This window comes from Trichomonas vaginalis, chromosome IV (assembly GCF_026262505.1).
Source record: "Trichomonas vaginalis G3 chromosome IV, whole genome shotgun sequence".
NCBI lineage: Eukaryota > Parabasalia > Trichomonadida > Trichomonadidae > Trichomonas > Trichomonas vaginalis.
The window spans coordinates 3486697-3514630 of NC_067206.1; the positions used below are offsets into that span (position 1 = coordinate 3486697).

General features: G+C 31.9%; 8 protein-coding genes and 3 pseudogenes across 11 annotated transcripts, besides 4 other annotated features; 4 read left to right on the top strand and 7 right to left on the bottom strand.

The window, feature by feature from the left end:
* Positions 1-9969: part of a mobile genetic element that runs on past the window's edge.
* Positions 126-1001, bottom strand: TVAGG3_0021120 (protein of unknown function, DUF4106 family; the record flags this gene model as incomplete). Its single annotated transcript, XM_001324930.1, has 1 exon — positions 126-1001. The coding sequence occupies one exon, from the start codon at positions 999-1001 to the stop codon at positions 126-128; it is 876 nt and encodes a 291-aa protein (XP_001324965.1).
* Positions 1038-1507, top strand: TVAGG3_0021130 (annotated as a pseudogene). Its single transcript has one exon. A coding segment is annotated over exon 1 (470 nt).
* On the bottom strand, positions 1531-1943 carry TVAGG3_0021140 (annotated as a pseudogene). Its single transcript has one exon. A coding segment is annotated over exon 1 (413 nt).
* On the bottom strand, positions 1985-2566 carry TVAGG3_0021150 (His-Me finger endonucleases family; the record flags this gene model as incomplete). The annotated part of the gene is made up of 1 exon (XM_051220135.1): positions 1985-2566. The coding sequence occupies one exon, from the start codon at positions 2564-2566 to the stop codon at positions 1985-1987; it is 582 nt and encodes a 193-aa protein (XP_051105121.1).
* TVAGG3_0021160 (uncharacterized protein) lies at positions 2752-3144 on the bottom strand (the record flags this gene model as incomplete). The annotated part of the gene is made up of 1 exon (XM_051220136.1): positions 2752-3144. One exon carries the CDS (start codon positions 3142-3144, stop codon positions 2752-2754), a length of 393 nt encoding a protein of 130 aa, XP_051105122.1.
* On the bottom strand, positions 4461-6065 carry TVAGG3_0021170 (annotated as a pseudogene). The gene has a single exon. A coding segment is annotated over exon 1 (1605 nt).
* TVAGG3_0021180 (protein of unknown function, DUF4106 family) lies at positions 6098-8776 on the bottom strand (the record flags this gene model as incomplete). Its single annotated transcript, XM_051220137.1, has 1 exon — positions 6098-8776. One exon carries the CDS (start codon positions 8774-8776, stop codon positions 6098-6100), a length of 2679 nt encoding a protein of 892 aa, XP_051105123.1.
* Positions 9873-9969: a terminal%2Cinverted (terminal inverted repeat of Maverick-3 transposon ID:TVAGG3_0021000).
* Positions 9970-11390: 1421 nt separating this feature from the next.
* Positions 11391-11438: a mobile genetic element.
* Positions 11439-14824: 3386 nt separating this feature from the next.
* On the top strand, positions 14825-16286 carry TVAGG3_0021200 (DNA binding; the record flags this gene model as incomplete). Its single annotated transcript, XM_001324945.1, has 1 exon — positions 14825-15418. One exon carries the CDS (start codon positions 14825-14827, stop codon positions 15416-15418), a length of 594 nt encoding a protein of 197 aa, XP_001324980.1.
* Positions 16287-17230: 944 nt separating this feature from the next.
* On the top strand, positions 17231-19687 carry TVAGG3_0021210 (LRRGT00142-related family; the record flags this gene model as incomplete). The annotated part of the gene is made up of 1 exon (XM_001324946.1): positions 17242-19263. The coding sequence occupies one exon, from the start codon at positions 17242-17244 to the stop codon at positions 19261-19263; it is 2022 nt and encodes a 673-aa protein (XP_001324981.1).
* A 505-nt stretch (positions 19688-20192) lies between these two features.
* On the top strand, positions 20193-23070 carry TVAGG3_0021220 (cyclic nucleotide phosphodiesterase family; the record flags this gene model as incomplete). Its single annotated transcript, XM_001324947.1, has 1 exon — positions 20193-23048. One exon carries the CDS (start codon positions 20193-20195, stop codon positions 23046-23048), a length of 2856 nt encoding a protein of 951 aa, XP_001324982.1.
* Positions 23071-23371: 301 nt separating this feature from the next.
* TVAGG3_0021230 (GP63-like protein) lies at positions 23372-25274 on the bottom strand (the record flags this gene model as incomplete). The annotated part of the gene is made up of 1 exon (XM_001324948.2): positions 23434-25203. One exon carries the CDS (start codon positions 25201-25203, stop codon positions 23434-23436), a length of 1770 nt encoding a protein of 589 aa, XP_001324983.1.
* A 2212-nt stretch (positions 25275-27486) lies between these two features.
* Positions 27487-27523: a mobile genetic element.
* Positions 27524-27934: the final 411 nt, after the last annotated feature.

Sequence of the window (27934 nt, forward strand, 5' to 3'; positions counted from 1 at the left end):
AAAAGTCCTTCCTTCCGACAGGACACAAACGGATGGCTGACGTTCCTCTTCCTGAATGCCTTCCAAAGCCAGAAGAACCGACAGCCCCAGCACCACAACAGACTAAGACTAAAACACTTAGATTTTCAAGCTTGACTTTTTACAATTTGAACTTTGTTTGCGTAGATATGAATTCTGAAAGAAGTATGAGGGTCTTGTATGACTTTGTACTTCTCCCATAGTTCATGTCTGTCAAACTTACCTGCCATGGACTCTTTCATAAGTTCCATGAAATCGTCTTCGGACAATCCAGGGAAAAGTATGATATCAGTAAGTATTCTTTTAACATCCTTACTTAAACTCTTGGCTGTCTGTACACAAATGACAACTGAAATGTTAAAGTGTCTGAGCTTCTTAAGAATTCGACACATGTCTTGTTCTCTGTTCTTTAACAAAGGATGAGAAGCAAAGTCATCTAAGATAAGAAGACATCTATGAGGGTAAGTCTTCCAATCGTAAGATTGCAATTTCTTCGAAATGTATTCTATCTCTTTCTGTTTGTTTCTGAAGTGTTTCTTCTCTAATATTCTCTGCATTTCCTCATTTGGGTCTTTAAACTTAGAATTTATATACTCATTTATAGCATTGTACTTCAAAACTCTTCTTTGGTACTTCTTTATCCAATCTAACAACTCAGTATCCTTTATACATACTAACTTAGACTTTTTTATAATATCTTTGAACGAATTGACGGTTTGATCGAATTGACCAGATGTCGAACAAATAACTACTAACTCATAGAATGGGTTCTTCTCATCTAGTTCTTGTTGTTGTGCAGCCATTTTAAGATAAGTGAAAGTCTTACCCGACCCAGGTGGTGCGATTAGACCTGTTATACCATTCTGAGCAAATAGGAACTTGTCATGTATGGGTTTTATCTGAGCATTTTCTAACTTCCTCTTGTTCTTGTTTAAAACATTCTCAAATTTCTTGTCAATGTCAGCAAACTTTTTTTCTAACATATTTTTAGAAAAATTAAAAATTTTATCTTTTAGAAAATGTCTAGCGATTTCGCTATCTATATTCGAGACAAACTTTTTGACAGCAAAACATCTGTCGACCATAAAATCTTACATAGTGTAAACAAGAAAGGTGAATTTGTTCTAAAGTTCTGTTTCTGGGAATATGACAAGAACCATAAAACATTAGGCAGAGAAGTCTTTAAGTTTGTCAATGACAGACTTGTTGACAGAGATGACGCCGATTGGAAAGATGAAGTCCAACAAAAGTTCTTAGAATGCAAAGAAGGCACATGCGCTGTTCTTGAAGATGAAATAGAAAACAGAATAGAAGAGCTATTAAAGGACAAAGAACTTTTACATAAATATGGTTGCGCCAAATTTGACATAACTCCACCAGAGAAGAAGAAGAAGAGAGAAAAGAAAGAAAAGAAAGTAGAAGAAAAGAAAGTAGAAGAAGAGAAGAAAGAACCAGAGCCAGTTCCAGAGAAGGGAGATATGACATGTAAAAATAAAATTTTATTTTTAGAACATTTCTGGGTCAATGTCAATGTTCTCTTCCTCTTTAGGAGCAAACACTGGCTTAGACTCTAAAATCTTTTTACCCAATTTACCTTGAACTTCAACTATCTTAGACTCATAATATTCATAGTCGTCTGCTTTCTTTGGTTCATAAGGTATAACAAGTTTGTATGCTTTGCCTTCTTTAAGGTTTGAGAACCTTCTGTCAAAATTTTCTTTGACTGCTAACAAACCTTCTATGTCTAAGTCTTCAAATTTCGCACCATTTTTAGTCACAATAGCAAACTTAACTGGTTCGATGTTCCAAACTTTGTCAAATGTAGACTTTTCAAAATGGTAGAAGTAAACATTCAAATAAGCGAATGGGTCTAGTTCTTCTTTGACTTCTGTCATGTACTTGTTTACTGAAATATATTTTGTCATCTTTTCTATCGGATAAAAAAATATTTTTTTTAAAAAACGTTTTAAAATGGTATGCCATATAGCTTCTTGAATTTGTTAAGAAGTATTTTAACGCATTTTCCATCTGTATCTCTAGTGTTTACATAAGCATAGCCATTAGTAAAACATACTTGTAATTTTCTATAGTTTACGCCGGTATAAAAGTAGAAAGAGTCCTGTTCTTCGCTATAGTAGTAAAACTCAAACGTATGCTTACCATAGTCTGTAATTTCAATTGCTTCATCTTCTAGTTCGTCGACAAATTCGAATACAATATCTCTAATTTTGCCTCTGTTCTTACTGTTTTCAGAACAAGTAACCCAGCGTAAATTTTCAAGTCTATTGTCGTTTCTTATATGGTTTATATGGTCTACAAAGGGTAGATTGTTAGGGTTCGGTATAAAATGAGTTGCAATGACAACATGTTTAAAATAGTGTTTTCCACCAATCCTCATCCTAGTATATCCGTTATTTCCCTCCCATTCGCTTAAAACTCTTTTTGTCTTTTTGTTTCTGACTTCGAATGACTCACAACAGTGAATTTCATATTTCTCATCTAACAAACAAGTTTCCCAACGGTCCTCTCCAACAAACCCAGCGTACATTTCAAATAAAATAAAAAAATATTTTTTTTAAAAAATGTTTTATTTCATGCAATGTTTTACTTCTCATCTAACAAACATGTTGTCTGACGGTCTTCTCCAACAAAACTCAGCGTACATTTCAAATAAAATAAAAATATACTGTTTTATTCTTGACTTTGTTGTTGCATTTTTTATTCTTGAGCTATTTATTCTTGACTTTGTTGTTGCATTTGTTGCATTTGTTGTTCTTGAGCTATTTGTTGTTGAAGTTGTTCTTGTAATACAATACTTTCACCAGTTGCATCTTCCAATTCGAAACTTTCTGCCGTCATTGACAAATACATAGGACATAAAAGTTTTACAGGAACAAAGTTTGCGTCAACTAATGTCAACGTTATACTTGCCAAAGTGTTTGAGTTCACTAAGGTTGAAAATTCTGCATTCGAATGAACAATAGGCAAACCAGCAGAGAAAGTATTGTTTATACGCATAAGTATCTTTTGGTCATAGTAGTTTCTGTCGACATTCGAATAACACTTTGAACCTAAGTTTGAAACAATATATAAAATAGGTGTACTTAATGTCAATGGAATAGACATTCCTTGTATGACACCTTTTCCTGTTATAGGAAACTGTTGGTAGTAAAAACCAGATATAAGTTTTGTATTATAGCTCATATCGTTTATACTAAACTCAGTCGGACATCCAAACATAATGAAACCTGCTCTAGTTGCAGCACATGTTACATCCGTCCTTAAAGTATTAAATAAGTCAACAAAACCTGTTGGTGGTATATCTGAGTAAGTATCTTCAAAGGAGTATTTTTACCATTCACAACAATAAAGTCTTCTGGTGTCAAAAGAGCAAAACAGGCTTTAGTCGTCATCGTGTTTAAGGTCAGTTTACAATATCGTCCTTGAGGACTTTGTAAGTTTGTTGTTATAGAATTATATGACTCAGGGTTTTTAGTCGTAATAGTATAAACCATTATGTCTTCTGCCATTTACTTAGCAAATAAATTTTAATGAAATGTTGTGGTCGTCAAATATTTTTATGACGTCTGGGAAACTATATTTTAAGTTCAACGTTTCACCTCCTTTCATAACGTATATCTTGTCAATGACATTATATGAAACACCACAGCAACTAACGTCGGGTTCTATTTCTTTGATGTTTATATCGTCTGCCTCTGTCAAAAGTTTCAATAGTTCTTCAAAACTTCATGAGGTGCAATGACATATGAGTTCACTTTTACAGGGTTGTGCTCAACCAAGTTTAACATTATACCCAAAGCCTGACAAATCTTCTCCTGAGTTTTAAGTTTGTCTTTAAGTTGTTGGTAGTCGTTTCGAATATCTGCAACAGAACTTAAGTCTCTGCTAACTTCAGGATATGTTGGTTCTTTTACAGGAACAATTGTTATACCATCTTCGTCTTCGTATGGTTTCCCCACTTCAACATCTCTGTCTTTGACATTGACAACAACACTTTGACTGTTTGTTTGAGTTGGTGAATTTAACTTCACATCTGCCATCGCCATTAAACCTTTTGAAACACTTACGCTTCTATTTTTCGGAAATGACATTTTACTTAGAATAAAAAGATGGACGTATTTGAGTATCTCTTCGAATTGAAGCAGAACAAAGTTTACACACACAAACAATACAAATACATTGACAGAATAGTTCTTTATACAAACAATGGTAAATGTTATAGAATAGCAGTCTTTGCTGAACCAAAATATTTTCATAAAGCAAAGAAAGTTGTATAACTGAAATGGTGAAAGTTCTTGACGTTGACAAAAATATAACAACAAAACTTACAGATATTTCTAAAGGTAAGTTTATAATACAATTTTATGTCAAAACTGGCGTACTGTCAATATTTGACGGAGAGAAGTCAGTTCAAGAACAACTTACTGACCTGCTGCCAAAATCTGCTCGATGGAAGCTGTCGTTATACCAATCTGAGGAGCCCCAGCAGGTTTCATCGAACGAATTTTCAAAAGAGCATCTTCTGTGAAAAGTGCTATTGGTTTTGTAAACTTCTTTGCTTTCAATTCATCTGGACCGTCTCTGTCACCAGTATATTGTATTTGAACTGTACCAACAGTTGAAATACCACCCATAAAGTCTTCTGAGTCAGCAAATGGAATGCCAAGCCAAAAGTTTGAACGGTCTCCATTTGTATATTGAGTTTTTTGAGCTCCTGTATGAGTCCATACTTTCACATATGGCATAATAGAACTTTGCATTTCAGGGTTAATGGTTGTGTGAAGTTGTGTTAAAGTTCATAGCATCTAATGTCAAGTTGTATGACCTCATATCCTCAACTGTAGAATATTCTTCTCTTGATAGTATTTGCCATCTATGTTTATATGGTATTTAATACCAGGGTTGTAGAAGCAAGAATAGTCATTTATAGTTCGTCTGAACAGTACAAACATAGTATCTGCATGTTTCATTGCAGTTGTTAAGGCAATATCTGTTCTTGCACCTGGGTCAGCACTTTGGTTTCCAACTTCACCTGCAAAGTCTTTGACAGATATTTGGTGTATAGGGAACATAAGTGGAACTGCAATATATTTGGCAGCTAAAGCATTTGAAATATCTGGGTCCAACATATAGACTGCAAGTCTGCTTTCTATTCTCTTGCATTCAAACTTTTCGCATGTGAACTTAACTGGGTCCCAAGCAGTTCCAGCAGCATTGAAATAATAGTTTACTTCAGTGTTGAAGTTTGAGAAACCAAAGTCTAAGTCAACTTTGTCTTTGCAAAATTCGGCGAATGACGTTTGATTTGCTCCCTTTACGTCTGTAAGAGTGAATGGGTCTTGTGTTGGTGCAATGACTAAGTTATTTTTGCTTGGAGTAAGTTCGATAGAAATTTTGCCTGCCCAGTTTGGCAAGTATCTTAAAAACCTGAAGATGAGGAAAGATGACAAAGGAACTCTAAGTTTCAATTTTACTTTGGTTACTGCTGCTGCAGTTTGTCCAGAAAGGTCAACATAAACTCCTGGAACGTTAGGGTCAAGTCTTCTTATTTTCTCAATAGTTGCATACTGGTCTGTTTGTTCTCTAGCTTGTGGTTGTACTGAGTTTCTCAAAGCGAACCATTCATAGTTTGCCCATGTTACTGTTTGAACTAAGTCAGAGTTAGAATATATCTTATATCCCATGAAAACTTCTGGAGCATATTGGTATCCGACATAGAAAATTCCATTGCAACCTTTCTTGTCAGACAACTTGGCAGAAGGTTTTATTTCAATGTCTTGTTCCACGTATAAGAAAGAGTTGTCAATAGAAATTATATGAAACCTGTCGCAAGCAATATCTACTGTTGTTGAAGAACCTTCTCCAAACTCACCTACGTTTCCATAAGAAACAGCAGTTGTATATTCGTAAGTTCCAGGAACTATTTCTGACCTTCTAATGGCATTGTCGCATTCGTTATACCATTCGGAAACATTTCCATTCATAGCATCCAAAACTGTTGGCGTTATATTCTGAGCGGCGTACATTTCATATGAGTAAAAATATAGAATAGTTGGATTTATATGTCATAATAGAACCCACTCCGACCAAGCTTTACTTTCTTCCTGACTGAGTTTTTAACTCTTCTTTTTCCTTCATTGCCCTCTGCTTGAAGTTGTTGCATCTTTGCATTATGTTCATCTAGTATGTTGCAAATTTCCCATGTCCTTTTTGCCTTTGGGCTCTGGTCGCCCATCTCAGGTAACCTATATCCTAGAAAGAGTTTGTCATAGTCTGTATTTGAGTCTTCGCGTATTGTTTGCATGACTCTTTCCTGAGTTTCCGGTTCAAGCTCTTCAAACAGTGCCTGTCCATATGGAATAAGCTCGTTTCCAAATATATGTTTTTGTAGCCATTCTGGTTTTCTTTCCATGTTACCAACAATATCTTTTGTGAATGGGAAAGCTTCTACCCAATCTTTCAGTCTTTCGTCATTTATTTCTGTAGTTGGTTTTATTTTGTCAAGGAACATGTTTTTCAATACTAACATTTCATTTGGTACTGTCCATTTGAGTTTTCTTAAATATTCATCCCTTCTCAGTTCATCGCCTGCAAAGTAAGTTTTTATGACATTTTGCAAACTTTCGTTTGCAAGGTCATGTACAATAGGTTCTCTTCCTTCTCTGTCCCTAACTTTCTTTCTAAACTCTTCACCAAATATACCATCTCTATGGTTCTGTGTAGTTCTTTGAGATAAATGTTCTAGAACGTCAGGTGTTATATTTCCATCAGCCATGTTCATTTCATACTGGTCCAAAATATCTGCATGTTTCATATCTTTCAATGGCATTAAAGCCGCGCTTAAAATACCAGCTATATCTGGTTCACCATTGACTTCCATTGCGTCTACAACTTCTTGGAATTGTGGTTGTAAGTTTATGAACCACCTATCCGGGTTAGCTTTATGACCCCATCTCATTGTAGTTCCATCGTCTGCAGAAACAAAAGTAGGTTTGTTTCCATATTGGCTAGGTTCTGAATGAACTTTAAACAATGTTTCATTTCTATATGTTTTGTTGAAATTTAACCTTTTATCTTCACCGAGTTCATCCGAAGATTGAACGTTAAATGCTCGTAAGTAAAAAGGGTTGTTGTATTTGTGTACATTTTTTTTCAGTTCTTCCATTCTATGCTGAATATTTTCATCTGGTGCTGGAGTCTTTTGTATGTCGGCGAACATTTTTCGATATTCTTCTACTATGTCAGCCGAATTTTTCTTAGACTCTTGGAAAGATTCCATATTCTCCGCATACTCTTGTTGAGGGTCAAGATTTTTCGGCTGTTCCAAATCTTCATCTAGTTCTGTGAAGTTAGTTTCCAAAGGAGTGACTTGTTCGTTTCCTTCAGGCTCTTCTAGCTGTTGTTGCTGAACTATTTCTTCCATGTCTGGTTGTATCTGAACTTCTTCCTGTGGAGTTTCTTGTACCTCATCTGCTGGCATTTCATATATTCCGAGACCGTTTTCAACAATTTCCCTATCTACGTCATCCGCATTCATAAGCTTTTGTTCTTTCGTTCCGTCTCTATTTTTTACGCGTTTCATGACGAAAGTTGAATTGTCATTTAGCTCTGACATCAAATATCTCGGAGTAAATTCGTTCATGTCATTTGGATGATATGCTATTAAATCATATCCCTTAGCGAGCTTGTATTTTCCAGGTTTGAGATTATATCCGTTTTGGTGCTGAGCCATAAAGCTAAATAGGTTCGGGTCAGTATTTCCATCCTTGAACTTTCCAATAGCTTCTTTATATCTGTCACTAAAGTCAATAGTATCTGGGAAACCACACTCTTCTTTAAGCATTTTTAAGAATTCTTGGTTTCCTTGTTCTCTACTTCTTTTATGTCCTTGCTCTGTTTGTGGTTGTTGTTGTGCTGGTTGTGGAGGTGGTTGTGGTGCAGTGTTTTGAACTGTTGGTTGTGGTGCTGGATTTTGAACTGTTGGTTGTGGTGCAGTGTTTTGAACTGTTGGTTGTTGTGTTGGTTGTTGTGTTGGTTGTTGTGTTGGTTTTGGTGCATGCCTATGTCTGTGTCCATGTGACGATGTAAATGTTTTTGGTAGTCCTGGTGCAGGTGCTTCTCTTGGAGGGTTTGGTGGTATATAAGTTCCACCAGCTGGCACATATGTTCCATCTGCAGCATAATGTCCTACCTGACTTTTCGTTTTTAAGAAAGCATTTACTAGGTCTGTTTTGGTCTGTTGTAACTCTTTTTCTTGACTTTTCACAACAGTTGCTCTAACGGCGTCATAGGCACTTTGAACTGCCTGTCTCGTTGCTGCATCTGTTATTTTCGTCATATTTTGTGCTACTTCTTTTAACTCTTTGTCGAAACCTTCAGACTTCAGTTTCTTTCCAGATGAGAAGTCGTTCACTTGTTTCACCTTACTATGAAGAGCTTCGAAAGCGTTCTTAAAGTCAGCATTTGTTAAAGCTTCATTTGAACTGTCTTCATCCGCTTGTATTTTTGTCCTTATTGACCCTATAAGCTGGGCTGCTTTGGCGTTGGCTTGGGCATCTAACCAGTCATTGTTAGCTTTTATATATTCTGCGCTTTTCATTGCCTTTTGCATGGCTGCGTCGTTATTTTTACTTTCTTGTGCTAAGTTTTCATACTGTACGGTTTGGTTTTGCAACTGTAAAAGTTTTTCTGCCTTTACATTTGCTTCAACTTCTTTTTTATACTCATCGCTATCCATATATGTCTTCAGGGCTTTTTGTTTTATCTCTTCATCTTTCAGTACTTTATATTGAGTAGTATGGTTTTCAAATTTATAACATCTTGTTCCATTTTTGCTACTTCTGCTGCTTTTTCTGACACTTTTTTCGCATATTCCTCTGTACTTAGTTCTTTCAGTTGTTCTTCTTTCTTCTTTTTCTCTACGTTTAACTCATTGAGTTTCTTTGTGTGTCTGTCATATTCTAGTTTCTTTTCGTTTTCACTTATTTGCTTCTGTATGTCTATGTTTGACTTTTTGACATCTGTTATTTGATTTTTGAGTGAACTCAAATTCATTTGACTTTGAGGGTTATATGCTGTTCCGTCTGCAGCTCCACCATAGCCTGCCATTTTCGCTAAAAGTGCCGCTCTTAAACCTCCACTCTGTGCACCAACAACTCGGTTTAAAAGCATAGGATTGCTTGACATTTGTTGCAACATAGTGGGGTCATTCAGCATTTGTTGTTGCAACTGTTGTTGTGGTGTCAGTCTTACTATTGGATGTTTCAATGCTCTCTTCCTCTTACGTATATTCTTACGTAGCTTACGTGGCATTTTAAGTGAAGTTAAAAAGCGGTTTTTGACAGATGTTTATATGACACTTTTTGTTCAGCACAAAAAACTACTCGGTCAAAGTGTTGTCAGTTTTGTAAAATAACCGTCCTATCTCCGTGCCTATGACGAAGAAGTCTTGAAAATTCAAGAGGGTAGAAAAGAGGTTAGAAAAGAGGTTATATCTAACCTTCTACCCTAAACATTATTTTTGTCTGATTTTACGAAGAAGTCTTGACAAAACATTTACGAAGAAGTCTTGACAAAACATTTACGAAGAAGTCTTGACAAAACATTTACGAAGAAGTCTTGACAAAACATTTACGAAGAAGTCTTGACAAAACATTTACGAAGAAGTCTTGACAAAACATTTACGAAGAAGTCTTGACAAAACATTTACGAAGAAGTCTTGACAAAACATGAAAACATATATAATTTGTGAAAAGCTCCTGGAAGACCTCCGAATAAAAACTTCATTTATGTGGGCTAGAAGGCACGAAGTGCCTGGAAGGTCACCCCAAGAAAAAAAAAACTTCATTATACCAATCATCCTCAGGGCTAGAAGGCACGAAGTGCCTGGAAGCCCCACTACCTTTTTTTTTTTTTTTTTTTTTTTTTTTTATTTAGTATTAATGAGATACATACTAAATGATTATAAACATTTTTTAGAAAAGTGAAAAATTCTTTTTCCTGTTTTTTAAATCGATTTATTAATACTCTGCATCTGTTGAATAATTTTCAAAAAAAAGAGGTAGGGCAACGATAGGTCAAAAAGGCTTCTCTGATAGATTTCCTTGCCTTTTGGATATGCTATAATATATAGCCTAGCATGATAGGATATGATGTCAAAAGTTAGAACATAACTTAGGATCTTGAGAAAAATGAAAAACAAAAATTACATAAAAAAAGAAAAATTTTATCTAATTTGTTTTTTTGGACCGAATAAGTAATTTTATTGAATTTCAATACGACACATAGATTTTATTATTAGTAATAAATATAATGGTTTACTATAAACAGGAACCTAAACTAATGAAAATTTGATTTCAAATATTGTATATGATTATCATAGATTACCAAAATATATTGCTATTTATGAGGGTATATAATTGATTATTAGTAAATCGTATAAATTTAATAAATATACCATGAATATTGAATGAATTTCTTGATTCATAGGGGTAAAACGCGCTTGTATATGATTTAGACAGAGAATTTATGAGATGTAAATAACACAATAAAGGTTTATATTGAATATTTTCAAAAAATAAATCGAAATTATAAAAAACAATACATTTATTCATTGAAACTACTTGGACAAATATGAAACAAGCATTCAGGCAATACTTTTGAGACTTCAACGCATCTGATAATTTTTATATAACTTCACCTCTTATGCTTAGAGTGGAGGTATTGAGATCGTATAAGTATAGATGAGCTCACATTCAGATATGATGTGTGAACTTCTGTTTTCACTGCAATTTTGAATCAGAATAAACTCAAAACAAGAATAAAATGATATACTCACTCTCTAAATGTGTTCGATATTTAAAGTTGTATGAATAAAACGATTCATCTTTCGAAGCCTCCCATTTAATGAGAGACTTCGAAAGATGAATGTATTCATGTAGATGAAATACTATATATGACCATGTGTGATACTAAAGATATCAAAATGTTCATTTTTAAGTGCAATAGAAGGGTTATCTCTCGTAAAATCTCAATTTAAGGAAGATTTAGAAAGAACTCCTTTCCTAAGTAGATAGTGTGTGGTTTCTGTCTTTTGGTTGATCAGGAACTATGAAATTAAGTCGGACAGAAAGAAGTTCTTTCCAAAACAGACTCCAAATGAGTTGTTCGAAAAGAACTTCCTTCTGTATATGGATAATTGTAGTTACCGCACTGAAGTATGTGATTGTGATGATGGAGTTCTCGATAAATCTAAAATCGGATTAAGATTAATTGAAAACTCAAGTAATTCTTTGAAATCTTGTGTTGTCTGGCACTATAATAACCAAAGAATGAGAATATTATGTTGAATGATGAGTACGTGTGCTCGGCATTCGCCAAGCGAATTGAGTTTAACGTACTATGAAAAGTGACAAATTTGGGCTTTTTTTCCTAGGGTTATGATCTCTTCCTTTCTGCTCAATACGACAGAAATGAAAGAATGAATTTGTACTCCCTAATTGATTACTACAATCTGTATCTATCTTTAACATAGAATTAGCTGCATTGTGATTTATACTCCAGAATTATTCAATTTAAGATCAACCTCGTAAATTTTAATCATATTGCACCAATACTCCTACGTTGAGATAAGAACATGATTATACATACCAAAGCCCCATATTAAAAATCAAAATTTAGCACCTCCATTATGCAACCACATTATTCGTCGCAAATAAGTATATTTACGCATATTATGATGCATATTCACACAACTCGTATACATGAAAAGTTATTAAAATCAGACAAAATTATTGCAATAAGGAAAAAAAAACAACTTTATTATATATGTTAGTAATGAATTACAAATATTTCTACAAAGAATGCTCAATACTTCATATAATCTTCGAATATTTCTTATTACAAGTTAATACATTTTGACTCGAACATGATAAACAAAAGCTGACACACTGATTACTACATTTATGAAAATATAGTACGTTTCCATTCATCTGTTTACTTGTTTTTGTTGGAATAAAATCATTTTTTTTTTCTTTCATGAAATAAGAATTTTGCTGCGAAAGCAATATCTCTAACAATAATTAATACATTACGTCAACTCTGGAATGAGTATTTATCAAATATGATACCAAAATCAAAAATTAGTTGTTTTTATGAGTAAAAACGATGTAAATTGATTATTTGACTAATTATCAAATACTTTGATTTTCCAAATTTTTTTCGAAATTGATTTTTTCATGTGAAAATTCAATTGTTTAATTTCATTTTTGAAATTTTGAATTTTTTTTGGAATTTTGAGTTGATCAATTCAGCAGAATTTGATAATGCTATTGCTTTAGGGCATACCACAAGGTGATGAATAAAAGGTGAACATTAACAAATTATTTTAAATCACAAATATCATCCTCATCAACTTTAATTCTAAAAAGAACTGTACTGAATTATGAAAATGCATGATTTACATTATTAAAATCTTTGAATGAAAATAGTACAAGATAAGTTTTTATTCATTTTTAATTAATTTAAAAACTACTCCATATTAAAAAGTCGAGAAATCGTATTTTGTTCTTATTTGTTTAGCATTTTGTAGACATTCTAATCTTGAATTAATTTGTTACATGATATTATTAACAAATTTAACTGAAAAAATATGTTAATATGGATATAACCTGATATTAATAAGCTATCAATGCTATATATACATATGTAAAAGATATATTAACTCAATTACAAAAATGATAGATTTTCATAAAGGTTCAAACTAGGTTCGTCCGAAAATTTTGATTTTTTATAGAAGACATAGTTTCATATACATAATTAAATTTTCAAACAAATTTGATCATACATTTATTAAGCAGGATAGTATTAATTACTATCAGTATAAAAATATAAAATGATTATTTTAATTATTGCATAATTTAGTCAAAGAGTTATAAGCCTCAAGTGATCGTTATCACCTTCAATGCACGTATACTTTATTGATTCATAGATATTTAATCTATGTTTGACATGTTGTTGTCGACATTCGTTTTGTTTTCTTCTCCTAAGTTAGAATTAGAGAATACACCATCCACATCATCTAATTTGGTCCTTAGCGATAGATTGGCTCATTTTGGAGGAGTCCCATCAGACAGTTTTCGAGCACCAAATATCAAATTTTAATGTATACAAATCTTTAGTGATTTATCTCTTTTATGATGAGTAAAAGGTTTCTGTTCATCAACTTTTGATTTCCGACATATATGATTTCTAATTGCAATTATTTACTTTCTTTTTATAATCTAACTCTGTGACTCATACCATAAATTAATTATTGGAAAGTGTCAATATGTTTGGCACAACGCATGGCGGAAGATACCAAACCATGCAGGGAATATGATACGTTTAAGATCTCCGAACTTTTTTTCCAAAAATTTTCTATCGTTGCCCTACCTCTAATCAAAAAACATTTCACAATGTGATTAAAATTATGAATAGTTGCTAATTGTGATGAGTTAACTATATTTTTATCATTTTTATCTCAAATATCTTTGCATTTTCAATGTGGAAATTTTGAATGTGTAAACGATAATATTTCAATTTGTGTGATTGGATTATTAATGAATAATTATTGTATGAAGTCGTTATATTATATTCCGGAATTTGATTTTTTACGATAGGGTTTACACTAACAAATCAGCTTCTCAATTTTTAAATCAATACTAAAAATACGAATAAATGAGCTAAAGCGTATGATTTTCATAACTTATATTTTGTTGTTTTTCAATTGACAAGCAATTCAATGAGTTATTTATGCTTGACTATTACTGCCTTTTCAGAGAGGTCGAACATCAACCAATTTTTCAGCTTTCAATTCTCATATTTTTCTTTCATTTTATGATTGTCTTATCGATGTTTGAATATTATCCGATCATCTTTATGATAAAAACATCCTACATTTAACCTATTGAATTGTCATAACATTGGAAATTTCATTTGGTCGATAGATATCTTTTTATATTGTTATTCTCCATTTATTAATGCTTCCAAGCAAATGATCTCAAACACAGATAATTCTTGTATGCACGCTCACGTGATTTTCAGCTAAACTGAGATTCCTTTATTTTCTTCAAAAAGGTTTTACAATTTTTCTAAAGGCGAGTATATAACATTACTCATTTTCAAAGAAAAGACTTTATATTTCTACAAGCTTAAAATCAGGTTAAATATCTTATTCTTGTTGATAAAAATCATGAAAACTTAGTAAAGTAAGTAAACCGTTGAAAATCTCGTCATCGTTCAAATGATAAATGGATATTGAATGATGAGAAACTTCTTTTTACCATTTTGTAATAGCAAAATTGTGAATACTATCAATTTGAATATATTCTGAATGAATAATTCTAAAGCGTGAGATAGGATATACAATGATAACGGCAATTGTGAAAACAATATGATTTAATAATTATTTCTGGCTGTAGGAAGAAAACAAATATCAGTAAGCTCAATTCCTTCTCGACAAAAATGTAGAAATGTGTTAATAAGATACCGGCTTGCAAAGCAAGTTTAGATAAGTAGTAATGATGCAAACAAAAAAGAATATCAGATTGTCACTTTTCAAAAATTCAAAAACTTCTTCATTTATATTTATTTTGAGTTTCATTTACACATATTTATTTTTCAATGCAGGAAATTTGAATGAAAACTATTCAATTTGAATTTCACCAGCAATTAAATATCCATATCACTATTAGAAAACAGTTCATTTAGTTTTCTTCAAAATTTCAGTTTGTCAAATTTTTTTGTAATGTTTGCCCTTTTATCTCCACCGACTCCTGCAGCTATTGGAAAGATGGTTGGGTGCGGTGAAAATTTAAAAGGACCATTTTTATTTAATCATGAACATGATCCAGAACAACAAAACAGCCAAAGTACAACTAATATTTTGACTCCATTACCTCCTGAAAATCCAAATAGCACCGACAATATAGATACTGCTGATACACCAAACGATACTAATGAAAATGATACCGCTGAAATTCAAAATGATGCCGATGAAATTGAGATTGAAGAAAATCCTAATTCAGGCAATAGTAGAACCCAAAAAAATCACCAGGCTAATAATAAGAATCATCGTAAAAAGTTTTTATTTGGCAAAGCTGCCCGTACAATTCTACTTAATTGGCTTATTTCCCACCAGGCATATCCATATGCAAGTAAGGAAGATGTTATACAGCTTGCTATACAAACAGGACTAACAGAATTCCAAATCAAAAGATGGCTTATTAATGCTAGAAATAGAAAGAAAATTCTATTTCCTTCCTCGTCAAAGAAATCTTACAGAAAGAAGGGACAACACTCCAAAAGAGACTATTTTATCTTGCCAGGACCACCGAATTAAATTAATTGTTTTGTTTGTAGTTATTTTGCAATTAATTTTTATTGAACCAAATTGGTTTATATTAAATATATTGAATATGAATTTAGCTGCTATAGGGATCATATGTTTTCAGTTTTGTCATATAACTTATGGACAATTTATGAGATATTCATTCAATCTCCAAACTTTTGAAGAATTAAAGTTAACAAGTCATGAACTACAAGTCATTAACTTTTCTCAAGTATTCTTCCTAAATATATCAATCATAGAGAGACTTAACAAGAAATACACCTTATTCAATTAATTATACTTATTTTTTTGGTCACTTAGAACCATATATCAGTAGATGGGGTATTTTAAGACAAAATTCTTAAGAGATTTCTCATCACATTTAAGATCTCGGAATAACTTTGCTCATTCGAGTAATTAAGAACATATTACCTCTTGTATACTAGGTAGTGGTTGTAAGACTGCATCAAAGCAATACCAGATTAATGATATCCTTAAAAACACAATTCAGACACTATTTAGCTAACAGGATATTGTAGTTTGACTGAATAATGTATTTCGCATTTTTAGCATGTAAAATTCTTATTAAAGATAAAGTGGAAATTCTGATTCCGAATTCACAATCTGGTATAGATGAGGTAATCCATTGATCATTATATTTTTACTTTATGAGTAATTTCTGTGGTGATCCCTGCTATTGTACTCAATGTAGGATTTTTTGACTTCATCAAACTTCACTGGAAATTTCTTTTGCATTCAAAATATAAGACAGGATTTTAAAATATATTTTGTTGCATGCTAAGTTCGGTCAACGATAGAAATTGAGTGGAAATTAATCATCGAGGAAGTACGATTATGTAAAGTTAAAAAATGTTGTGGGATTTTTAATATTATATATTATTTTATAATAAAAATTTTTTGAGTCATTTTAAGAAGCACATATAATTTTTTGAATTTTAAAATTAAAGTAGTGTCAAACGAATTTATCACTTAATTTAATACTCAGATTTCTTAAAATTAATGAAAAAAAGGTTTTCTGAGAACTTTTGAGAATGGTTTTCAAATTCCATTATTGAAAATATATAGGTATTGTATGAAATTCAAACTCTATATTTATTAAAATTCTAAATTTTTAATAAAATAACTTTTCAGATCAATATGATTTTGAATGGTTGATTAATAAGTATAAAAATGTCTACGATTTTAAGGAGGGAATTGTTCCTTATGAGGTATACATCATAACTATATACCTCATAAGGAACAATTCCCTCTTGATAGCTGGGAAACTTTCTGAATAACTTATCATTTGGAGAAAGTTCCCCAGCTATCTATTAGGAACTAAAGGCTATGAGGCACTAATATATAATCAGTGCCTCATAGCCTTTAGTTTCCTATTAAAAACGAGAAAACTTGTTCGAAATGATAACAATTTCGAACAAGTTTTTCATTTTAAGGAGGGAATTGTTCCTTATGAGGTATACATCATAACTATATACCTCATAAGGAACAATTCCCTCTTGATATCCTGGATATTTTTGAATATATTTTTTTAATTAAAGTTCTCAAAAGTATTATCAAAAGTGATTTTTTAAAAATATCTCCAATTAATTAACTAATTAAAAGTATTATATTTTTAAAATTAAATAGTTTTTCAATTTTTTTGAAGGAATTGAGATACTTCCCACGACAATAAAATTGAGAGGTTTACATTATGACTGATCTTAGCATGCAACAATTTGAAGTTTTTAACAAAGGAACCAAAATTAGAAATTCCATTTTGAGAGGAAATTTTGCCAGAAAAATTTTCATGTCAAATTCAAAATTTTTAAAGTCAAATGGCTGATATTGTCGTTGCAAACAATGATGAATCGATGCTTCAGGTAGAAAATGCATTATCTGAGCCTTTGAACATAAATGTCGAGGTTTTAGAGGAAAATGGAGAGGAATATACTCCAAATGAAATCTCTGCAATTGATAAGGCTATTTCAGAACGCAATGGATCGCTTATAGAGAAACTCCTAAATGATGGATCTCCACTTACTCCTAAATCCTTCCAGATTGCCAATAAGGTGGCAGATAAAAACGTTTTGATTGTTCTTTCAGATAAAACGCAAGAAACAATCAAGAAAATGTACAAATCTCATAACTACATGGCATTCAAAAACAAACTTATCGACTTTTCTTCACATAATTTGTACATATTTGCGTTTAATGTAAGCCAAGCCAATTTTATTGCTGCAAGAAGACATAATAAAGCAGTTATCATCGATGCTGGTATACACAATGGCAAATTAATCAAGAAATACAAAGAAATAAATAAAAATTACCCCAAATTAATAGAAGAACTCAATCTTGTTTTGCAAGGCACAAAAGTAGATCTGGTCTTAATCACACATCCCCATGAAGATCACTTCTCTTTTCTTCCAGTTTTGCTACATAATTTCAAAGAATCATTCCAGAGTACAAAATATGTCTTTGGAGGTTACAAGAAAGATTATGAAGAATTAATTGAATCAATTGGGGAAGATAAAATAAAGTTCTTAGGATATAGTTATAACTCTAGAACTTACAGATGTCTCGATGGACTGGAAATAAAGATCTGGGGACAAGAAAATCCAAATATATATGAAATCAATCAAATATCATTTATTTCAACAATTCATATCAATGGTAGAGGAGTAATGTTTACTGGTGATGCAAATGAGAAAAATTTACAGAATTTGAAGATCGACATACCTGATATTCCTAATATAGCATCACATCCGGAAATTAAAACATTTTTGGTTGATATTCAAGCGACAATTAAAAGGTGTAGAGAATCTATGAAAAATGCCACTAAAATTGTATTTCAAAAGCTGAAGGAATTCATGGAAAAGAACAAATGTGATGTAGATCTTGAAGAAGCTATTCATCATATGCTAGGCCTTAAGGAAACGGTACTAATATTTGAACCACATCACGGTTCACTTGCAAATCATGACTTTTATAAATATTTTTCCGCTCAGGATCCTAAAAAAGTTTTTTGTATATCGAGCGATCCTAGGGGTAAAAGCCGCCTTCCTAATGAGGAATCATTCGTTGGTCGCGTAAAAGAGCCAAAAGTCAAAGAACATCCAGTTGTATACGCAACATTCGATAAAATACCTACAATGAACGTCACAACAGATCCTGTCTATACAACTGGTTCATGCTGTGACGGAATGCACGTTTTCTCTCTCTCCCCAGATGGAAATCTTTCTGTCTTAGATTTGACAGAAGAAACACCCGAATGGGAGAAATTCAATATAGATTATAGTTCTATGAATACAAACAAAGGCCCTATGAATACAAACAATGATTCTATGAATATAAGCAATGACTCTATGAATACAAGCAATGACTCTATGAATACAAACAATGATTCTATGAATACAAACAATGATTCTATGAATACAAACAATGATTCTATGAATATAAGCAATGATTCTATGAATACAAGCAATGATTCTATGAATACAAGCAATGATTCTATGAATACAAGCAATGATTCTATGAATGCAAGCAATGATTCTATGAATGCAAGCAATGATTCTATGAATGCAAGCAATGATTCTATGAATACAAACAAAGACTCTATGAATTCAAACAAAGACTCTATGAATACAAACAATGATTCTATGAATACAAACAATGATTCTATGAATACAAACAATGATTCTATGAATACAAACAATGATTCTATGAATACAAACAATGATTCTATGAATATAAGCAATGATTCTATGAATACAAGCAATGATTCTATGAATATAAGCAATGATTCTATGAATACAAACAATGATTCTATGAACATCAGTAATAATCCTATGAATAATTAGATGTACTATTGTTATAAATGGGTTTCTGCTTTCTAGAAAACCTATAATTAATGAAATTATTAATTAATTTCAATTAGAAACAGTTGTATACTCCACTAGAATAATAAACTACAGAAGGAATTAGCAACCAAATATATTGCATGCAGGCTGTTGGGATAAATCCAAGCAAATTTTCCAATTAGCTAATTTTACACTTAATTATTGGAAGAAGCATGCTGTAATTGAATATATATACAAAAGAACACACTATGTGTTACTCACAAGTATGATTATATTGAAAATACCACTTATTGTGAGTGATTTTTTTTAATTTTGCCTAGTATTATTAATCAGATAACAAAGCTGAAGTAATAATAATAGATCTGACAGAGTTTTTAGAAGATTAAACAATTTTTTTTTAATTTTATTTTTATCTTGTACAAAGCTCCGAACTTCAAAATCGAAGCCATGTTAATAGTTATGATACAATATTTGGAATATTAAATAAATTATTATAGAAGTACCATAAATTCTCATATACTATTGATATCTTTAATCAAATCCCCTAAATATGGTAAATATTGGTTTGTAGAGAATTTGCTGAAGGGATTTGAGATTATGATTTAAATTTCAAAAGCCCGTTAAAAGAAGATAGCGGCAACAATATGGAACATCGTCCCTACCAATGAAGCATGAAAGGATACGGTGGTCGAAGTATTATTATTGGATGCAAAGAGTCTTCGTTGCTTATGCCATTATGTTCAAAGGCTATTGAAAGTTTGAATAGTTTACGTTATTCTATGCAAAGTTTTGCAAAGATTTCTGGGGAAACTCTATTGAGATGTGTTCAATGTATTGGTAAAATTTTTGAGAAAATCTGATAAAGGGATATTGAGATCTGTGATACCAATATAAAAAAACGTGCAAAATTGCATAAAAAAATCATTGAAATGTGCGCCACGGTAATTTCTCCTGGTGTCACAGCATTTCATTATAAATTTCAGAAGACAAAAGCACACCTATCTGCTTCTGCTACACAGCCAATATTAAAACCACCAGATAACAACTCTTCAGAGGAAAGATTTTATAATTGTTCAAGTCTGTTTGATAAAATGATGCTGGAGATGAACAATTTACCATTTCATGTTTGCATTGAGAAATATCTACCTCAAATGTTTCACGCAAGCAAATGCATTTATTGGTATTTCAATGAAAGTCAAAAAACACTATATTCACCTACACTTGATCTCTCACTAGATGTAACCACAAGTTTACCAGGATTTGTTACGCAAACAAAATCAGTCATTAAAATTCGAAATTCCAATTCAATTCCTATGGGATACCAAAATGATCCAAGGATATCTGAACCAGGATCTCCACAAGTATTCTTCCCTATTACGTACGATGATGAAATTGAAGGTGTCATTCAAATTGCACGAGATCCAAAATCTGCCGGATACGAATTCATAGAAAACGAAACATTAGAATTTTGCATGTCTAAACTAAAGATATACTCGCATTCTATCTTCAAAAATCTCACAGTTTTCGATAAAATTGTTTCATTGTTTACAATCAATAATAAAACAGATCCAACAGTCATTCTTCAAGAGCAATTCAACTGTAAGTACGCAGATGTTTACCAATTCGACATGCTAAGGAAAGCCGTAAGAATAATGGAACATGAAACAATTACAATGCGACCAATTGAAGAACCATTTCATGGAATCGTTTCTTACAGTGCACATTCGAACGAGAACATTAACACTGATGATATTACCTCTCATTCCGCTTATAATAAGAATATTGATTCAGAAATGAAAGGATCGTTTCTATGTGTCCAAGAAGAAGTGTCCTCTCACAAAATATGGGTTATTGTGTTAAGAGAAAAGCTAAATCGCGAGTTCACAACAACAGATGAAGAAACTCTTCAAGCGATACTACCTATTGTTGTTAAAGCAATTAAAGGCTTTAATGAGACCAAGAAAACATCAAATATTGATTCGAGAAAGGCAGATTTATACAATTTAATTACGTTGATTTCAAAGTTTAAGAAATCAGTAATAAATATAGGCAGGAAGATAGAAGAAGCCATAAAACTACTGATTGAAGCTGATTCTGCAATTTTCTTTTATTTTGACGAGAAAAATAATAAATTTTATTCAAAATTTAACAATGAAAGGCCAATTGCTACAGATACAGATCTAGGCCTTGTTTCATACATCTTTGCAAGAAGAGAAGCGGTTTATTACAAAAATCCATCAGAGAATACAAAATATTTACCGAAAATTGATTCATATCCAGGTTATGAGAACAAATGCACCATCGGAATAACAGTCTGCGATACAAGAGGTAAAGCTATTGGTGTTATAATGGGAATTGGCAATCCTGCAGAACAATTTGACGATGATGACAAAAAACTATTATCTGCTTATGCTATATTCTGTGGAATAGCTCTCGAGAACATGTCCTATAAAACAGGGCATTTTAAATTCATTGAAATAATAGAAAAAACGATATCTCAGCCAAATGAACAAAATCTCAAAGAATTTGTTTTATCAGCTATTCAATGTGCTCCAATAAGAAGAGTAGCATTGTATACCACAGCTGCTTCTGATGATATTGGCAGTTTAAACAAATTATATTCTTTTGGAATGAAAAGTCAGATCGGAGAAGGAAAACTAGCAGAGACATGCTTAAAAGAAAAGAAAGAGATAATATATGACCACTCAAAACTCATAGAAAATGGCTTTATTGTCTTGGGATCCAATATAATCACTTCAAACTACTCAATTAAAGCATTATTTGGTTTGAAAACAAGTCAGCCCAAATCAGCAACAAGTCCTGATGAAGTCCGAATCATCGTTCGCCCTATTATCGATAAAAACAACAATATGTGCATCGGAGTTTTGGAAATTGAGTACCTTGGCCAAGAAAACAAGATATTAATGGGACTTGTTGACTGTATAGAAGTGATTACCTTCAGACATATCAAGTCTTTGACCACTCCGATAGTTGTCATTTCAGATGATGTCGAAACACAAAGTATTTCAGTAATTGCGAGCCAGGACAAACAGCATCTGTTCAGTCTAGATTTCAATGCTTCATTCCTTACAGAAGCAGAAATCACTCGTACAATATTTTCTTTGATCGAATCTTTCGGATTGATCGGAAATTTATCGATTGACGCAATCCAAATGCAAGGATTCTTAAATGACGTGATGTCTTTATCAGGGAAACACTGTTGCTACGTAATGGATATCGTACAAGGCTGTTCTGTGATGCTCAAACTCTCAAAATATGATTCTTTGACATCAAAACATATGGTTTTGGCACTTTTTTACTCACTTTTATTCCATAAATTGCAGAAAATAGACATGTTGAGATTGCTTACTAAATGGCAGGTGACTGGGCTTGTCGAGAAGTCCGCACAGAGCAGCTTCATGAAGAATGTCATTAAATTCGTGACTTCGATTTCGATGAAAAATTTCCAAGATTTGAGACAAAAATCTTTGCAAATTTTGACATCGGGAGAATTCGATCCGACAGAGTCAGAGTCACATAGATTCATGCTATTTACTATAATAGGCGTTACATCTGTCTGTTTTTGCTGTGCAAGACCGCAATTCAACAAATCTAATTTCGAAAACGTCTACAGAGAGTACTGCGAAACATTTGACACAGTTACTGACCAACAAACTGTTCTTTCCACTGCAGTTCTCCCATTATTCAGTATTTTGGCAAAAGCTGCTCCTCCTTTGGCGAATTTCGCTTCAAACGCTTTGAATAACTCAAAGAGAATACATTAATATTTATGAATCTTATTTTATCATGTGAATAAAGTTTTGTTTGTATCTTTAACGTGAAAAATATGAATTTCTTTTTAATTACTTAATAACTTCTATTGTTTTCACTCAATTTATATTATAATGATCTAATGTAAATAAAAAATGTTGATTTATAAATGATAATTCAAGATTAATTTTTAGATGAATAATAATCATTAAAACTAAAGGCAACATATGAAGAATTCAACAATCCTGAAGGCAAAAAATTGTATGTATAGTAATAAAATGAAAAATTTTAACTTAAATTTAAATATGAAATAATTTTAGATGAAATAAACCAAAGATATATAAATGATAATGGATAAAAGCCTTTTAATCTTTTCTGAAAATAACATTATGATGGTATTTATTTTCCATCATATTTTGTGTTCAAGAAAATGTAGGATTTTTCGAGGGTTGTCGTGATATCATTATTTTTCAAAACGATATCAACAGTCTGTCCCTTCAAACTGTCTTTTCCTTCACCTAATTTGCAAAGAATCATCTTGTCATTCATGTGAACTGGTTTGCAGTCGACACCGCCAACTGCTATAGTCAGATTTGAGTACTGTTTGTAGCCTTGGCCGTTGAATTGAATGATATTCTTTCCTTGATAGGTTCCTCTGTCTGGAATGATTTCATTTACAAGTATCGTTGGTTCTCTTTTATTTGTCTTGATGGTGCACACTGATCTTGCTGGCGGACAAATGATGTAACCTGGATATCCTGGAATTGAAAGTTTATCTCCATCATTTTGGCATGTATAACGTTTATCTTTGTATATAATAGCCAGTTTGTTATCGCTGAGGCACTCCGCTTTCATGCATTTTGGAGAATAAGAAATAGATTCCGTAATTGAAGCAGATAAGGACATTACGCATATAGAACTATCACTGTACTCCTCGCCAATGTCCTTGCCATCTGCTGGTTCCTCGTTGCAAGGCCTGTAAGGAGAGTAAGTTGGAGCCAAATCTAAAGTACTTTCGTTAATAACGAGCGAAGTTTCAGATGGGTAGTACCAGAAATGGTTCCTTTCCTGAACAATTGGTCGATCATCTGCATTTACCTTGTAAAAATCTTCGACTGAAATAAGATCGCAGACTGCCTTGTATAAATTGCCTGGGAAGCATGTGGTGGCGCCGTTCTTGCATAGGTATGATGGTGGATACGCTATATATGCTGGGTTGTCAAGTAATTTCTCATTTTGTATTTCTGTAGTTTGAACAAGGGTTAAATCGAGATATGGAAGAAGTTCCATGCGGGAATTCATTAGATTTTCATCGGGAATTGTGTACCAACCGGAATCTAAGAGAGATAAGAAGAATATCGGGGAAATGTAGGCTGGACCGTATGTAACGCCTTGCATTAGATCTGTGAAGTAAAGCCTGGCATTTGGATGGGAATTCACTGTACCTTCACCACCGTCATCTTCTAATTCAAGTCCAAAATCGTCGTATTTAGAACTGTGAACGAAGAAACGGGAATGAACCCATTCCTTAAGACGTGGCGTAATGAGAAATGTCTGAGTGATATTATATTTTTCATTTACAATAGATTTTCTGACCTTATCTTGGTCATATCCGATCCATTTTTCGAAATTGGATGATGAGAATGAAAGGACATGCTGTAATTCATGAAGAATTGTCGTAATTAAATCTCTGTGCGAACTATTGAGATACTGGACTGTGATGTTTCTGTTACTATTAATTTTGATGTAGCCAGCGTAAGGTCTTTTACTTTGAGTACGACAATCATCAATAGCTGCTGCTTGCGCTAGGGTAGAACCGTTTAGTGCTGCTGGCTTCACGAGAATGTACAAATCAACATCTTCTGGTAAATTACTTGGAACACTATTACATTTACCACCGCAGACAGAATGCGACTTAAGGCTGGCTAATGAAGTAGAATTCTGAACTTCTGAAGTATCAATATTCAAAAAGCTCAAAAAGCTTTTGATATCATCGAACATCTTATCAAGGTTTTCCTTTTGATCTCGTTCGAATTGGTCTGTGTTAAAATGAATTCTTAGCATTTGATTTAAGCCAGTTCTTGTAATTTCAGTTTCTCCGAGGGTTTTTCTGCGCAAATTTTCTGGCTGTTGAGATCTTAGATCTTGTCTTTCGTAATAATCATGCATACATACATGTTTTTGTATTACACAAAGAAGTCCAAGAATCCAAAGCATTTTATTATGAGCGAGTTTTTGTGAGAGGAACTTTTATGAAAAATAGTCGGAATTGGATTATTTCTGAGCTTATTAATAACGCATTGCTTACAAAACATAATAACTTCAATTTTTATTAAAATCTTATGTTCTTCTCAATATTTGAAAACTTGAAATTTTTTTTGAGGCAGGGCAACGATAGAAAATTTTTGGAAAAAAAGTTCGGGGATCTTAAACGTATCATATTCCCTGTATGGTTTGGTATCTTCCGCCATGCGTTGTGCCAAACATATTGACACTTTCCAATAATTAATTTATGGTATGAGTCACAGAGTTAGATTATAAAAAGAAAGTAAATAATTGCAATTAGAAATCATATATGTCGGAAATCAAAAGTTGATGAACAGAAACCTTTTACTCATCATAAAAGAGATAAATCACTAAAGATTTGTATACATTAAAATTTGATATTTGGTGCTCGAAAACTGTCTTATGGGACTCCTCCAAAATGAACCAATCTATCGCTGAGTACCAAATTAAATGATGTGGATGATGTATTCTCTAATTCTAACTTAGGAAGAAGAGGAACAAAACGAATGTCGACAACAACATGTAAAACATAGATTAAATATCTATGAATCAATAAAGTATACGTATGTTGAAGGTGACAACGATCACCTGAGGCTTATAACTCTTTGACTAAATAATGCAATAATTAAATATAATGATTTTTATATTTTTATACTAATAGTAATTAATATACTATCCTGCTTAATAAATGGTATGATCAAATTTGTTTGAAATTTTAATTAAGTATATTAAACTGTATCTTCTATATAAAAATCAAAATTTTTGGACGAACCTAGTTTGAACCTTTATGAAAATCTATCATTTTGGTTAATTGAGTTAATATTAAACTTTTATATATGTATATATAACATTGATTGCTTATATGATCATGGTTTATTCCATATTAACAGATTTTTTCAGTGAAATTTGATAATAATATCAATGAACATATTAAATTCAAGATTAGAATGTCTATAAAATGCTACCAAATAAGAATAAAATACGATCTATTGACTTAAATTTTAATATGGAGTAGTTTTTCGTTTAAATCTAATCTAAATATGAATAAAAACTTATCTTGTACTATTTTCATTCAAGTATTTTACTAATGTAAATCATTTATTATCATAATTCAGTACAGTTTCTTTTAGAATTAAAGTAAATGAGGATGATATTTGTGAATTAAAATAATTTTTTAATGTTCACCTTTTATTCATCACTTTGTGGTATGTATAAAGTGAAAGCATTATCAAATCTTCTGAATTGATCAACTCAAAATTCCAAAAAAAATTCAAAAATTCAAAAATGAAAATAAACAATTTAAATTTTCACATGAAAAAATCAATTTTGAAAAAAATTTGGAAAATCAAAGTATCTTATAATTAGTCAAATAATCAATTAACCTCGTTTTTACTCATAAAAAACAACTCATTTTTGATTTTGATATCATATTTGATAAAAACCCATTCCAGAGTTGATGTAATGTCATAATTATTGCTAGAAATATTGTTTTTGCAACAAAATTCTTATTTTATGAAAGTAAAAAAATAATGATTTTATTCCAACAACAACAAGTAAACATATGAATGGAAAGGTACTAAATTCACATGAATGTAGTAATCAACGCATCAGCTTTAGTTTTTAATGTTCGAGCCAAAATGTAATAACTTGTAATAAGAAATATCTGAAAATTATATTAAGTACTGTGCATGCTATGCAGAAATATTTGTGATTCATTACCAACTGATATAATAAAGCTGCTTTTTTTCTGACTTTATTTCAATAATTTTCTCGGATTTTAATAACTTTTTATGTATACGAGTTTTGCAAATATGCATCATAAGATGCATAAATTTACATATTTACGAGGAATCATTTCGTTGCATTTTGGAGGTAGTAAATTTTGATTTTTTAATATGGGGCTTTAGTAGGTATAATAATGATCTTATCTCAATGTAGGAGTACTGGTGCAATATGATTAAAATTAATGAGGCTAATCTTAAATTGAATAATTCTGGAGAATAACTCACAATGCAACTAATTCTTTAAATAAGGTAGATGCAGATTGTAGTGATCAATTAGGGAGTACTAGTTAATTCTTTCATTTCTGTCATATTGAGCAAAAAAGAAGAAAGCATAACCCTAAGAAAAAAAGCAGAAAATTGTCACTTTTCATTGTACGTTAAATTAATTCGCTCGGCGAATGCCGAGCACACGTACTCATCATTCAACATAATATTCTCATTCTTTGGTTATTGTAGTGCCAGACAACACAAGATTTCAAAGAATTGCTTGAGTAATCTTTATATAATTTTAATATTTATCGAGAATTCTATTATCACAATCACATGCATTCACTTATTTCAATTCAGCAACTACAACTATCCATATACAGAAGGAATTTCTGAACTATACGAGTATTAAAGATATAGGAAATGAAATATAACAAAGGGATATTGAGTTTAAGAAGTAAAATAAATAATATATTTAAATTAAAAAAAAATCAGGGTAAGGAATATAAAAAGTAATCCTGGGAGGAATAGGATTTTACAAATCCCTTTACGTGAGAAATTTGATACGCATGTCTCCCAATATGATAGAAAGTTCCGCATTCTTAACTTGAATGTGGAAACTT